Source organism: Arvicanthis niloticus, chromosome 5 (genome assembly GCF_011762505.2).
Source record: "Arvicanthis niloticus isolate mArvNil1 chromosome 5, mArvNil1.pat.X, whole genome shotgun sequence".
NCBI classification, from domain to species: domain Eukaryota; kingdom Metazoa; phylum Chordata; class Mammalia; order Rodentia; family Muridae; genus Arvicanthis; species Arvicanthis niloticus.
In genome coordinates this window covers 27,994,030-28,009,091 of record NC_047662.1, presented here as the reverse complement: position 1 = coordinate 28,009,091, position 15,062 = coordinate 27,994,030, and the positions used below count along the sequence as shown (strand labels likewise).

General features: G+C 43.5%; 1 protein-coding gene across 2 annotated transcripts in view; it reads right to left on the bottom strand.

Moving 5' to 3' along the window:
• Ago4 (argonaute RISC component 4) overlaps positions 1-11,916 on the bottom strand; it is a 42,890-nt gene extending 30,974 nt beyond the window's left edge. Inside the window, exons 1-3 of one of the 2 annotated variants that reach the window (XR_013110450.1) lie at positions 11,473-11,916; positions 4,303-4,468; positions 32-152 (exon numbers count right to left, since the gene is read on the bottom strand). Coding sequence is in view for 1 of the 2 variants with exons in the window: in XM_034502999.2 (XP_034358890.1) it covers positions 32-152; positions 4,303-4,468; positions 11,473-11,491 (306 nt within the window). In the remaining variant the exon portion in view is untranslated. The remainder of the gene's footprint in view (positions 1-31; positions 153-4,302; positions 4,469-11,472) is intronic. The other variant, XM_034502999.2, reaches the window with a different exon arrangement.
• Between the last annotated feature and the right edge of the window lie 3,146 nt (positions 11,917-15,062).

Here is a 15,062-nt window from a genome sequence, read left to right as displayed (position 1 = left end):
GTAGCCTGGAGTCCCCGCTGTTGACACTTACCCTATCCCGTCCGATCGGCAGTGGATGTGCTGTGTACATGTTTCTTTTGCCATCATAGCCAGGCTGCCGATCTCCGAACATCTGCATCTTGAAGTGTCGCACCATAGTGTCTACTACCTCCCTTAACAGTGATAGAGACAGTGGCAGTTAGCTTTGAGAAATAATAACAGAAAGTGGCACCATGCTTTCATCTAAACTCTGTGTGGTGCCACTAGAAAAAAGTCAAAGTCACAAAGATGACTCAAGTAATGAAAAAAAAATTAACTTAAGGAAGGTAACAACACATGGGCACAAATGAGCACACAGAACATGCATGTAATCTCAACACTGGGATGGTGAAGGCAGGAAGATTGGGAGTTCAAAATCATCCTTGGCTAAATACTGAGTTTGAGATAAACTTAGACTGTGTGAGACCCAGTCTCCAAAAAAAAAAAAGGAAAAAAAAAGAAAAGAAAAGAAAAGAAAAAAAGGACCAATGAGATAAAGCTAAACCCAGAACCCATAGGTAGAAGAAAACCGATTCTCTCCAGTCATCCTCTGGCCTCCACACATATGGCACAGCATACTTGTGCCACATACACACACACACATACACACACACACAAGTAAACATGTAACAATAGCTTTATAAGAGTAATATATTTAAAGCATCTAAGCTTTGTGTGGCCATTTACCACTAAATGATGTTTCTTATAAAATCAGACTCCTTGGCCAGGCGGTGGTGGCGCACGCCTTTAATCCCAGCACTCGGGAGGCAGAGGCAGGTGGATTTCTGAGTTCGAGGCCAGCCTGGTCTACAGAGTGAGTTTCAGGACAGCCAGGACTACACAGAGAAACCCTGTCTCAAAAAAACCAAAACCAAAACAAAACAAAACAAAAAAAAACAAACAAAAAAAACAGACTCCTTATTAAGAACATTTGTCTTGGGGCTGGAGAAATAGACTCTGGTTAAGAGCACTGACTGCTCTTCCAGAGGTTCTGAGTTCAATTCCCAGCACCCACATGGTGGCTCACAACCATCTATAATGGGATACGATGCCCTCTTCTGGTGTGTCTGAAGACATGACAGTGTACTTACATACATTAAATAAATAAATAAATAAATAAATAAATAAATAAATAAATAAATCTTTTTAAAAAAGAATCTTAGAAGGTCTTAGAAAAAAAGACTAGAACTCAGAAACTTGTAAATCAGTACATCCAAGATGCATGGTATTCAAATGAGTAGGTCAATCCCCCTTTTCTAATGCTAATGATTTATTACTCTGCATACTACTTTGTTTTATTCCAAAAAGTTCATAGGTAGTATAAACAAAGAATGCTATTAAATATTCTCACTCCAAAGAGATTACCGACTTAGTTTCTATTAGACAGAAATCTCGATTAGTCAGTCATGCCTGGCTCTACTTTAGTCTTGCACATTCTCAATGCAGCTCCTAAAGTAAATGCAATGGCATGGAAACTGGAATGAATATCTAACACAAGACATGGCGGATCCAAGTCCACAATGTTGTCAGTGCTAAAGTCAGTGAAAAGGTGGGTGCTTTGTGTTACCACCTTTACAAAGATGAGTGTGTGTGTGTGGAGCTGTAAGATACCCAATTACTCAATGTGGGTCCTGGGAACCAAGCTCCAGTCTTCCAGTCTTCTTTAAAAGCAAAAGGCATTCTTGACTATCTCTCTAGCCCCTACCTTACCAACCTTATTAAGCCCCATGTTTGTGAACTGTATCCTAACTCAATATCACAGCCATCAGTATTATAAGTGAAATCAATGGGAAAGTCACACTTATAAACAAATCATGAGAAAGAATGGTAAATAGAGAAATGTGTATAATATACTCTCACTTTTTTTGGGGGGGGGTTGGTTTTTTTCGAGACAGAGTTTCTCTGAGTAGCCCTGGCTGTCCAGGAACTCACTCTGTAGACCAGGCTGGCCTCGAACTCAGAAATCTGCCTGCCTCTGCTTCCCAAGTGCTGGGATTAAAGGCGTGCGCCACCACTGCCAGGCATACTCTCGCTTTTTAAAAATCTAACTTAAGAGCTATGTATTCTTTCCATAATTTCTCAGTTTGTCGTCGTCGTCGTCTTCTCCTTCTCCTTCTCCTTCTCCTTCTCCTTCTCCTTCTCCTTCTCCTTCTCCTTCTCCTTCTCCTTCTCCTTCTCCTTCTCCTTCTTCTTCTTTTAGGTCTCATGCAGCCTAGGCTGATTTTGAACTCTTCCTAGTGTGGGGATGACACCTGGTTTATGGAGATCAAGTCCAGGGCTTTGTGTACAGTGATAGGTGTTCTCCTACTGAGCTACAGTTCTGGCCCCCATCCCTGCTTTATTTTTCATTATATGTTTTATTTGCTGATTTATCAAGTTTTAACCTTTAGAATATAAACTTCCCAAAGGCCCTCCCCCAAGCCTAGAAGGTCATTTCCCTGTGCTTCTACAGCTATTTAGCTAGGAATTCTCCAGGACAGACTCCAGCAGCTCACTCCTGTGCACCTGTGTGTGTGTGGTGCTGGCCTGGTAGCTGATCACAAGTGCTTTCTCTCTGACTCCTTCTTTCTCTAATCACACTCGTTCAGGGTTTTCAAGAAGCTAGCTTAACTCTTAAGAGAACTTAATGTGTTCAGTGTGCCCATTTTCTCGAATCTTGCCCTTCACCTCTCTGCTTACAGCAATGCCAAGAGCATGCTGGGTAACAGTGGAGACTTTTCTGACTTGCATGAATAAAAGCACTTGTAGGGGTTCTGTTTTGAACAGCAGCCATTCCTTGGATGCCTATAATTTCATCTTTCCTATGTATTCATTCATATCTGGCCAAAGGAACAACTCCATGTTTTCTAAAACACCTAGCTTGCATATACAGCATGCTTTGCCTTGGCATTCTGGTGAGTTAATAAAAGACTGTAATGTTAGTGGAAAGGCAAAAATTCTCTGGTACAGAGCAGCACAGAACAATACCTGCTACACTGTAAATGCTCGAGCCAGTTTGTGTTGAGCCAGCTGTGGAGGCCTACACCTACAACCCCAGTCCTCAGGGCTGTTTGGAGTCTTATTTTCTGTATGTTTACTTCCTACATGGATCTCATTCAGAATCATGCTTTACCAACAATACACTTACGACTCTCAAATGCCTATTTTCAGTACATGTCTCCCCTAGATCCAGTTTCACATGTTCTGTAACCTAATAGACACCATGGCCTTAGCATGTCTCATATATCCTGGTGCTAAATAGGCAACTTAGCAGAGAAGAGTAGTTAAGATTTGGTTCCCAGTACCCGAGTTGGGCAGCTTACAACTCCAGCTCCAGGGAATCTGACATCCTTTTCTGGTCTCCATGGGTGGACACACACACACACACACACACACACACACACGTACAAATAAATATTTAAAACACATGTCCTAACTCAGAAGGCTAAAGCTGGAAGATCTGAATTCAAAAACATTGTAAATCAATGCTTGTCTGGGCTGCATATCAAGACCCTGTCTCAAAAGATGATTGATCTCTACACCCAAGCTGAATAATCATGGGCTTATACAACACTAAACTATACCAGAAAGCCAAATTATTGCAATATAATTTTTAAAATGGATAAAGTAAAAACAAAACAAAAAAAACCTCCCTAAACATTGCCAAATAGCTCAGTTGTCAGCAAAAGCTTTGTCAGCAAAGCAAGAGTCTTCCTGTCAGAGGCTGCTGGAGGATGACCACATTGAGGCAGAGACAGGGAAGTGAGTGTGTGTGTATGTGTGTGTGTGTGTGTGTGTGTGCGCGCACATGTGTGCATGCATGTGCTTTTGCTACAGAGTATCTTCATATTGGTAACCTGACCATACCTAACCTACCAAACAGTTCACTTCATCAGACCCTCTTGAATAATGCTAGAAATAAGCAGGTCTTCTCCTGGAGCTTTTTTTTCAATACTCTAAAACAATCCCTACATTAATATGCTCTCATGTACAAAGCAATAACATCTAAATTTCCAGATAACTCTATTGCCCACACACTAACATCTTCATCTACTGTCATAAACGTCTGGTACCTTTGATTGACGATGACCAATGACACGGTCGCTTTATCAAAGAGTATGTATTTATTGCTAGATCTATGCTATATCCAGCAGAGTTGCTGGAACAAGCAAAGAGGGTCACATCATACACTTACTACTAGGGTAAAACAATGCCTACCTGCTGAGAGACTTCAGAAGACAATATGATACATAATAAATTATCTGAGCTATATGTACTCCAAAGTCTACTCTTTCTGATTCTTACCTGTTGACTCTACGAGGCCGTTTTTCTGGTTTAATATCCACATCATAGTGATACACATCTATTTTAGGGATCTGAACCTGAAAATGATTGGCTAACAGTCGAATTGGTTTCCCAACAGTTCCAAGGCCAGGACGCCGAGGAGGATGGAAGAGGCTGGCTGGGGGTCCTAAAGAGAAAGACATACATTGTGCTATTTGGTAAGGAGGAGAATGACAGTTAAAGTTATTGAGATCTTATTTATCATTGAATATGTTCTGATATATATAAAAAAATCTTGGATCTCTGAGGCTGGAGAGATGGCTCAGAGGCTAAAAGCACTGGTTGCTTTTCCAGAGAACTCAGGTTTAGTTTGCAGCATCTATATGACAGCTTACAACAGTTTGTAATTCCAGTTCTAGGGGATGCAATGCCCTCTTCAGAGCTTCATTGGGTACCAGGCATACACAGGGCACAAGCCTGCATGCAAAACACTCACACACATAATTTTTAAAATAAATATGACGCATTTTTTAAAAAGAAATTTATGCATATTGGTGTTTTGCCTGCACGTGAGGGTGTCAGATCCCCTGGAACTGGAGTTACAAACAGTTGTAAATTGCTATGTTGGTTCTGGGAATTGAACCCATGTCATCTGGAAGAGCAATCAGTGTTCCTAACCGCTAAGCCATCTCTCCAGCCCCATATTTTTTTCTTAATTGAGGTGTTGAATATACTAAACTTATCTAGATTTCTAGGTAGTTAGTTAACAATGTTGCTTTTATTTTCAATATGAGGAACATCAAAGTTAAACAGAGAGTATGATGAATTTATCTCATACACAAGTTTACAAAATTATATACATTTAAAAACAATATGTAACCAGGCATGGTAACATGGTTGTACACACCTGGAATGCTAAGGGAAGATAGTTAAGAGCTCAAAGTCATAACCCTGTCTCAAAAAAAAAAAAATAGCAATAGGAGCTGGTAAAATGGCTCAGTAAATAAAGACTTTACTGCCAAGTTAGACAACCTTATTTTGATACCCAGGACCCACATGGTCATAGAAGAGAACTGACTCTAATGCACATAGACACACACAGACACACAGACACACACACACACTGAATGCATTAAAATACTCAGGAGGTTGGAGAGATAGTTTAGCCTTTAAGAGCACTGTCTGCTCTTCTAGAGGACTTGGCTTTGGTTCCCAGAATGCACATGACAGTTCACAACTATCTGTAACTCCAATGTGAGGTGACATGATGCCCTCTTCTGGCTTCTGTGGGCACCAGGCATGCACATGACTCACAGACATACATGGAGGTAAGACACAGACAAAATACATAAAACCAGGAGCCAGGTGAGATGGTTTTCTTTAATTCTGGCACCTAGAAGACAGAAGCAGGCCAGCCAGGGCTACAAAGTGAGACTCTGTCTCAAAAAATAAATAAAACAAAATTAGAAAGAGGGCAATATCAGGTATTTTCATCAATCAATCTCCACCTTACTTTTAGATTTATCTATTTTATTTTGTTATGTGTATGGGTGTTTTGCCTGCATGTATATGTGTACCACATGCCTGCCTAGTGCCGTGGACACCAGGAGAGGGCATCAGACCCCCGAGAACTAGAGTGAACCACTATTTGGGTACTAGAAACCAAGCCTGGGTCCTCTACAAAAGCAATGAGTGCTCTAAACCACAGAGCCATCTCTTTAGCTCCCTCCACCTTACTTTCTGAGATAATATCTCTCACTGAACTTACCAGATGCTTTTTACATAGGTGCTAGAAATCCAAACTCAGGTCCTCATGCTTGCACTGCCCATTACGCCATCTCCCCAGGCCCACAAAATATAGTATCATATTTATCTTTCTAGAGAACTATGCTATACAATGAACAATCAAAGTAATTCATCACTTACTGGACTCATTTTATCACAGCTCTTTCTTGCCTTTTCCTTTCTTCCTTCTCCCTCCTGACCCCTACTCTCCCTCTCAAAACTGAACATCTATTAATCTTTGGGAAAGGATTTTGTAGACATAGCTTGCAGGTACTTATCTAACCATCTCCCTCTAAGGAGAATATCAAGTGGACACTGGCCTAAAAAATAAGCATCTTCTCTATTATGAATAGGCACTGAGCAAAGTAGGTTGTGGTTACAATGGAAAGTTACAAGTTCTCTTACTAAAGTGACATTTTACTGACTGAGAACAGAGAGAAGCTGCTAAAAAGGGAAAGCTTTGAAATACTCATCTGCTCTGGTCCCACATCACTTGAGGACAGACACCACAGCAAATATCTTAAAGGAATTTATATTGACAAATCAACATATACTAATAGTTAAAGTACTGAAAATCTCTTCACATATTCAATGTATTGTTCATTTCCTCCTAAAGTCAAAACTTCAGAATGCAGTTCAGATGTAATTTTCTAAGACAGCTCTATCCCCCTGTATACACAAGACCCTGTGTGTAGGGTAGGACTTGTAAGAAATCACTTGTGGACCAGCGAGATGGCTCCGCAGGTAAAGGTACTTTGCTGCCAAACTTGAGTGTGTGATCCCTATGTCCACATGGTGAAAGCAGTGAACTGATCACACACTCACACACACACACACACACACCAAACATAATTTTTTTATTTTTTATTTTATTTATTTATTTAATTTAATTTATTTATTTATTTTGGTTTTTCAAGACAGGGTTTCTCTGTGTAGCCCTGGCTGTCCTGGAACTCACTCTGTAGACCAGGCTGGCCTTGAACTCAGAAATCCACCTGCCTCCACCTCCCAAGTGCTGGGATTACAGGCGTGCGTCTCCACTGCCCGGCTCCAAACATAAATTTTTAAAGGAATATGTTGTTATATTGTCCTGTCTTCTGTACTAGACTTATGAAATCTTGAAGAACTAGAACTCCAGTTCTGGAGTTCTGGTTCCCACAACACCAAACTCATCACCCAGCAAGTTGTATGAACTCAATACACGTGGAAGAGCAACCTTAGTGCCTGGTAGAATCAAATCAGAAACCTCAACCCTAATATACAAAATGTGACAGTTATTCTTCATCAAAGCAAAAGCACATGGCATATGAAAAGCATCACTGTGGTGCACAGTGGGTGTGATAATCAACCCAGTTAAACCATACAGATAAATCAGCCTTGCACAAAACACATGTAAGCAACCATTATAACATAAAATTAGAAGAATCCAGCTTTAAGAGAGGAATTGGAAGCAGAAACTTGGATCAAAAGAGTTCCCTAGAAAACTGATTTGTAACAGTCACTGGATCAGGGCCTCCCATTTCTTCCCCAGATTTCACAGGTCTTTGATTATCTATACTTCTCTAAAGTACTTAACAGCAAAGGAATTGAAATAAAAGAGGTTAAATATAAGGTTGGGAATATAGCTCGGCAGTAAAGGGTGCCCCTATAGATACAAGATGAGACCCTAAGATGATCCTTAGCACCAAAAAAGGGATGGGTGTGTGTGTGTGTGTGTGTGTGTGTGTGTGTGTAGAGATGGCTCAGCAGTTAAGAGCACTGACTGCTCTTCAATTTCTAGCAACCACATGGTGGCTCACAACCATCTGTAATGGAGTCCAATGCCCTCTTCTGGTGTGTCTGAAGATAGCAACAGTATGCTCATATAAATAAATAAATAAATAAATAAATATTTTTTTTTAAAGTAGAGTAAAATATTTCATGTCTTTTTCTTGACACAAGAAACGTCAGGTGTTCTAAAATTTTCACTTCAAAAGCCAATTTCTTTGAGTTAGGTAAATTATCTACTTAATAAAACAAGCATAGTAGCTGAGCCTCAGGAACCAAACGATCTAGATTTGAGTTTGGTTCTGGTATTACCATTTTCTAACCATATAGCATCAGGCTACTTCTTAGCTTCCCTATAGCTCAGCTTCCTCTTCTATAAAACAGGGGTGTGTGGTCACAATAGCATCTATCTCATAATACTATAGTGAGGATTCCAGGAGATGGTGGCTACAAAAGGCTTAACAGTGCTTTGTAACAGCTATGCACTCAATAAGTGTTAGCTATTATAACTACAGTCTGTACAAAGGTCAGAGTTAATGCTCAGATATTCAGGTTTTATACTGAGGGCATCCATAGGACTTTGGACAGTCAAAAAATTACATTTTCTGAAAACAAGATGTTTATGATTTAACCCAGAATGAATGAGATCAGACTTGAATAAAGAAGGCATTAGAGTAAAAATAAAATGCCCCATATGTTGGTCCTCATCTTTCCACAGAGCTAAGAGTCTTGATGAAGTCAGCTATACTCTCCAAATCTCATTTTTTCATCTATAAAATGAAAATAGATACCTGCTTTGTCTACTTCCCAGAGGATCAAATGGTTAACAGGCTTTGCTGGTTTGTTTGGTTAGCTGGTTTGTTCAGTGGTTGAATGTTGAGGGTTATTGTGGTTGCTGTTTGTTCTCTTAGGTTCTTGCTCAGTGACCTTGGCTTTGGAGTCACAGTAATCCCTCTACTTCAGCCTTCTAAGTGCTGAGACTAAGTTATAAGTCGCCCAGTACAGTTTAGATGAGCTCATAATTATTAAACTATTTTCTTAGAAAAAAGTATTTATTTTTATGTGTGTGCATGTTTTTCTTGCATGTATGTCTGTGTGCCACATACATGCAGTGGCCACAGAGGCCAGAAGAGGGTGTTGGATCCCCTGGGTCTGGAGTTACAGGCAGTTGTGAGTGCTGGAATCCAACCCAGGTCCTCTGGAAGAACACCCAGTACTCTTTACCACTGAGTCATTTCTCCAACCCATATAAAAGTATTTCACAAATTATAAAGGGCTACGAAGGGCTGGAGGACTGCTGCTCAGTGGTAGGAGATTTGCCCATTACCAAGCATTGCAAAAACAAACACATAAATAAAGCAAACCACTACAAAAAGTATGCACAAATTAAGGTTATAATAACTATAACCAAAATGAATGATAAAGATCATCTAATTTTAAGTTACTGAGAGAAGATGAACCTGGGTCATGACAGAGGGGTGAACCTAAGAGGCCTACTAGGGATTGTTGAAGTGTAGAGGACCCAACACATTAGAGCTGGGCATTCTCTAACGGAAGTAAAAGTGCTTCTTAAGTTCTAAAACAGCCTAAGAGCAACATCCCACCAAACTCATGGGCTCCCTTTGTTCCTATCCCGTGCTCAACAAGCCATTGTTATTACTTGTTATTAACTGGGTTTCTAAGGTGGTTGGATACCAAAACAAGAGTCTGCTATACCACACACAGAAAAATATGACTCAACAAAGAAGATCTATGTAAAATTTTGGCTTAATCATTGATGCCTTTTAAATAGGATGAATGAATATTTATTTTCTATAAATCCAGCAATTCTAAGTAAACTTCCAAGTACCCAAAACTGCAAAAACTAAAATCAAACCAAACAGGCTGGGCAGCTGGTGTCCTGGGCAGTTCCTTACATCCCCATATTGATTCTTTTTATGAAACTCAGTTGTGCACATAGTTACATAATTTCTTTCCATATCTAATAACTGCAACAGTTGCTGCAATTTTAAGTTACTCATGGGAGGGAAGAAAAGAAACATTTGCTGAACATCTGTACTAATTCTGACAAGACAGAGTTCTCACAAAAAGCGTGCATTCTCACATCTTCAGTCTTAGAAAAGAGGAAACTGAAGCTCCATGTAATTAAGTTGTGGGGAAGTGGAGGAGGGGATTGGGGGTACTTTAAGTATGAAATGACTATATTAGTTTTGAATAGAAGTTTGGTACCTAAAGCCATAAGCATTCCTCTATCTATAAGAACACATTTGCAATAACAGCATAATAATATATATAACAATATATTTGATAATATGTAACAAACCAATGTAGGTTTTTTTTCCCCTTTTGAACAGAGTCTATGCAGCCCAAGCTACCTTCAAACTCTTGCTCTTCCTCCTTCTCCCAAATGCTGAGATTATAAGTGTGCACCACCACAGCAGACTCAAACCTGTTTGTTTATAATGTCTCAAGTAGCCCAGGCTGACCTCAAACTCTCTTTGTAACCGAGGCTGGCCTTGAACTCTGGATCGTCCTTCCTCCACTCCCTAACTGTTAGAATTATAAGCATATGCCACCATGCCCAGCTAAGCCGATTTATTTTTCAAAGGCCTATGAAATTTGATTATGTGGGCTTTAAAAAAAAAAAAAAAACTTTAAGCAGCAAATAAAGATAGGTTTTAATCACTTAGTTATATAAATATGTTCCAAGTAAACAAACCTGCAAAGTTTCCAATGCAAACAATAAACATAATTTTCTATCAATTTAAAAAAACATACAACTAAGTCTACTATGTAGACAAGGTTTGAATATGAAATTTAATTCCATCACTGTCCCTAAACTTTGCCCTTAGCAACCTGCTGTGGGGCTTGAGACAGGAGCACAAGGCTCCAAACGAAGAACACTCATGAGAGTTTGGAAAGTTTCCTTGGATTGAGGCAGAGAGGAAGATAACCAGGGACCACCCATAACCAGCAAAGAATCAGTTTCAAAAACACTTTTGTGTTTTGATCGTCACAGCCGCTGATAACCCAATTAAAAGGGAACGCAGGACATCGATGCCTGTGCTGGACAGTATTGGCTTGACATTCCACAGCACTCTGGGACTGACAAACTGACAGACACCAAACTTTTGGGGCTTTGGAAAAAGAACGGACATTTCCCTCTTTGGCTTTCAGGGATGGGGGTGAGTGGGTCTAGGAACCAGATGCCAGTGCAAAAAGAAAACAGGGATTCTGCCCCACACTAAGAAACCCCTTGACAGAAGGTGGAAGGCCTTCCAGGTTTGGGCCAGACCTCCGCGTGGACCAGACACACGGTCCCATTTGAGGCCCCAGGTAGCCTCGAGGCGACCGTGAACAGAGATCTAAGGTCCAGACAGGTCTGCCCTACCCCGGGGGACTCGGGTCACCTCTTGAGCCTCCTTCCCTTAGACATCCTCGTGACGGGTCCTGATAGACCCAGAGTCTTCAGCTGGGGCGCGGTCCCCGCCCCCCGGGGACCAGGGCATGGGGCCCCCGGGACCTGGCAGCCGGCAGCCGGGTCCGCGCGAGCGGCGGCAGGGCAGCGACAGTCCCTTCCACCGGTCCGTCCGCCCTCCCGAGCCCCGGGTCCGACCCTGGCCCGAGCGCGCTCCTCACCGGGTCCCAGCGCCTCCATGGCGGCGGCGGGGGCCGCCTCGCCCCGGTCCCCAGCGCCTCCCGCTCCGGGCCCCGCCGCCGCCGCCGCCGCGTAACGATTGCTCTCCGGAATATTGGCGCTGAAGCGGCGCCGCGAAGACGCGGGCGCTGGGCAGGGGGCGGCGGCGGCGCCCGGTCCTGGGACAGGGACCCAGCTCTCTCACGGCTCTTCCGGCCTCAGCGACAACAAAAACAATCCCGGCCGCCGCCGCCGCCGCCGGCAGCTGGAGCCGGAGCCGGAGCCGGAGCCGGAGGCGGCGCGCGCCCGCCGGGCGGGGAGGGGGCTCCAGGCGCGTGCGGTCCGGGGACCGGGCTGGCGAAGGGGGCGTGCGCGGCCCCGCACGCGCGGGGTCCAGCGAGCTGGTCCGAGGCAGGGGGCAGGGTGCGTCAGGGGCGGGCGCGCGCCCTGGGGGCTGAGCCCAGAGAACGCGTCAGGCGCGCGCCCGCGCGCCCGCGCGCCCGTCAGCCCGCTCGCCCTCTGGCCCGCGGGCCGCTCCGCCGGTCCTCCTCAGGCGCCGTTTTGAGCTGGATTCCAGTCCTCGATGACACAGGCAGCAGCCCTCCACTTCGTCCTGGGACTCACCTTAGGAACCTCTCCTCCATCCCCACCACCACAGATGACCTCTTCCGTCTCACCCCTGGACACTTCAGACACTGCGGGTCCTTCATTCATTCCTTCCCCCAGCACCACACATCCAGTCACCTTCCTTCCCTGTGCAGGGAAAGCAGGTTCTGTTCTGGGTCCCAAGACTGGTCAACATGTCTTGTATCCCAGCGAGTCCAGTATCTTTAAAGTTTCCAGTCAGGGCTTCCAGTTAAGACTCGACTAGTCAACTAAATGGGACAACGGCGGTCTACCAGTTTAAAAGGCACAAAATCCTCAGTGTAGTTTGCTAGGGCCGCTGTTGGGTACCACAGACTGTGTAGCTTAGTACATCAGAAATGCATTTTCTCTCAGTTCTGCACACCGACCGTCTAATAAGATGAAGGCCAAGTTGGGGTGTATGTGTATGAGATTTTTCTCCTTCGGTTGTAGATGTCTGTCTTCTTGTGTTATCACACGGTCTTCCCTTGGTATCTTTTAACCAAATTGCTCCTTTTGTTTTTTAAAAAAGTAATTCATGTGTATGAGTGGTTTTTGCCTGCATGTATGTATGTGTTTGTGCCTGATGCTCCCGGAGGCCAGAAGACCGAATTGGATCCCCTAGAAACAGGGTTACAAATAGTGTAAACTGTGTAAAACTCCTCTGCAAGAGACTCCAGCCGGGTGTGGGTGTAACCTTTAATCCCAGCACTCGGGAGGCAGAGGCCAATTGGGTTTACATAGTGAGTTCCAGGACAGCCCCGGGAGAGGGGCAGAAAATTCGAGAAGAAAGAGCTCAAAAATAAGCGTGAGCTGGGGAGATAGCTCAGTCAGTTAAAGTACCTGCTTTCTGAGTACAGGGCCCGAGTTCAGTCCAAGTTAAAAAGAAGAAACTGCAGTAGGCATGATGGCCCACACTTGCAATCCAATCCCAGCACGGAGGAGGCAAAGACAGGCAGATCACTGGAGCTCACTGTACAGTAAGAGATGCTTTCTAAAAAAAAAAAAAGACAACTCCTAAGGAAGTTACCTGAACTGCTGATCTGCTACACACACACACACACACACACACACACACACAGAGAGAGAGAGAGAGAGAGAGAGAGAGAGAAATAAAAACTGACATATAACTAAAAGGAAAAGGAAAAGAAAACCCACTGTCTAGAAACTCAAGATGTTTGTTTTGGTTTGGATTTTGTTATTGTTATTTTGAGACACTCGTGCCCCACGCTGGTCTAGAACTTGCTGTGTGATTAAGGGTGACTTCAAACTATTGATTCTTCTGCCTCTGGTTCTCAAGTGCTGAGTTATAGACATGCCACACCATGCCCAGCATTAACTGGACATGGTGGCTTATTCCTGAACTCCTAGCATTTAGGAGGTAGATATGGGAGGATTAGAAGTTCAAAGACATCCTCATCTACATAGTGAATTAAAGGCTAGCCTGGGCTACATGAGACCCCGTCTCAAAACGAAACTAATTAAGCAATGCTGATGGCTGAAATGCCCTGGTTTGAGGCAGACTCTCCCAGCCTTACATCCTAATAAAATGCCTCCTTATTCTTTAGGCACCCTGACTATAGTTCTCGGCATTAAAAAAAAAAAAGTGTTTCCACTAGCTTAAAGTCTGGAGCATGAAATTCTAGTAAGGACGGCAATGTTGCACTCTCTCAAATATCCCAACCTGAGTGGTTATCTCCATTCCGTTCTCAAGCTCACCCGCTCCGAGGCACCCTTTACCCTCTTCCTAGTAACTTTTCCTATTGAAGTTCCGTAGTCAATAAATTGTCCTGTGTCTTTGTTCAGGAAACCCTGCCTCTCTGCTCCTGCTGTGGCTAAGAAGCCATGCCTCAATACCACTTCCCCTTCAGACCTCTCTGCCGGTGGCTGCTTACCCTGCCTCACACACGTCTAGGAGGGAGAAGGGTAGAGAATTTGCCTCTATTGCCAATACTTGAATTATTATTTTCTCCTATTAAATAATCTTGTCTCTTGGCGGCCACCACTTTGATGATGCAATTACCTCATCTTCTTGCTTATATATCAGTCCAAGCCTGGCTCCCCACTGCTCTATAAACTCTTGAGGGCAGGCCTTTCTTAGGCTTTTATTCAGATATGTGTCTCTGTTTCCTAACAATGTACCTAGTATCAAATGCCACTGGGTACAGAGCTTGTGAAATGAATGAGCAAGCCAATAAGTGTGTAGATGCTGGAAGTTAGAAATGGTATGGTGTTGAAGTCAGAGCCTGAATGAGATTCTCTGGGTAAAGTGCCAGCTTCTCTGGGTACAGATTTTGTTTTCTTTTAAATCAGATGGGTTTGAGCTTCAATTCCCATTCCATAATTTACTGACTCTAAGTACCTTGGGCATGTACCCTCACATGCTCAAGGTTATCTCAAAGAGGAGGCTGACCCCTCTATGTCCGGTGTGTACTCTTGTGTGCCTGGAACACTGAGAGCAATAGTTGCTGGTTCTCCTTGTTCCTTCTCCTTTCCCAGCAGTGTCTCTCTGTTGCCCTGCTGGGTTGGTCCTTTGAGAGACAGTGAGCTCAAGATCTCAGCTCAGTATAAGTGTGGAGAACAGAGAGAGCCCTTAGGGACTAAACATGTTTACATGTTCTGTACCTGAGTCACTAAAAGAGAGGTCCTTGGCTCGCTCATCTGCAGGAGAGAGCTGAGCACACAACCATGCTCAGTTACAGCTGACAAATGAACCTGCACTACTGGAACCTGCCAGTGCTGTCCCAGAGGCGGGCTAAGCTGAGGAATCCTCACTAGAGGATGCGGAGCTCAAGCTCAGGCTCCAGCCACCAGTCTACTTTGTGACACTCCACCCTTGTCTCTGCTTCTGATCTGGTCCATACTCTGATGCCCCAGCTACCTTCTAACCAGCTTTTCTGAGAGCCCATTGCTTGCACATTGAGAAAGAACTTCTTTGAAGTTGACCAATTGTAGTAGGTAGTCTGCC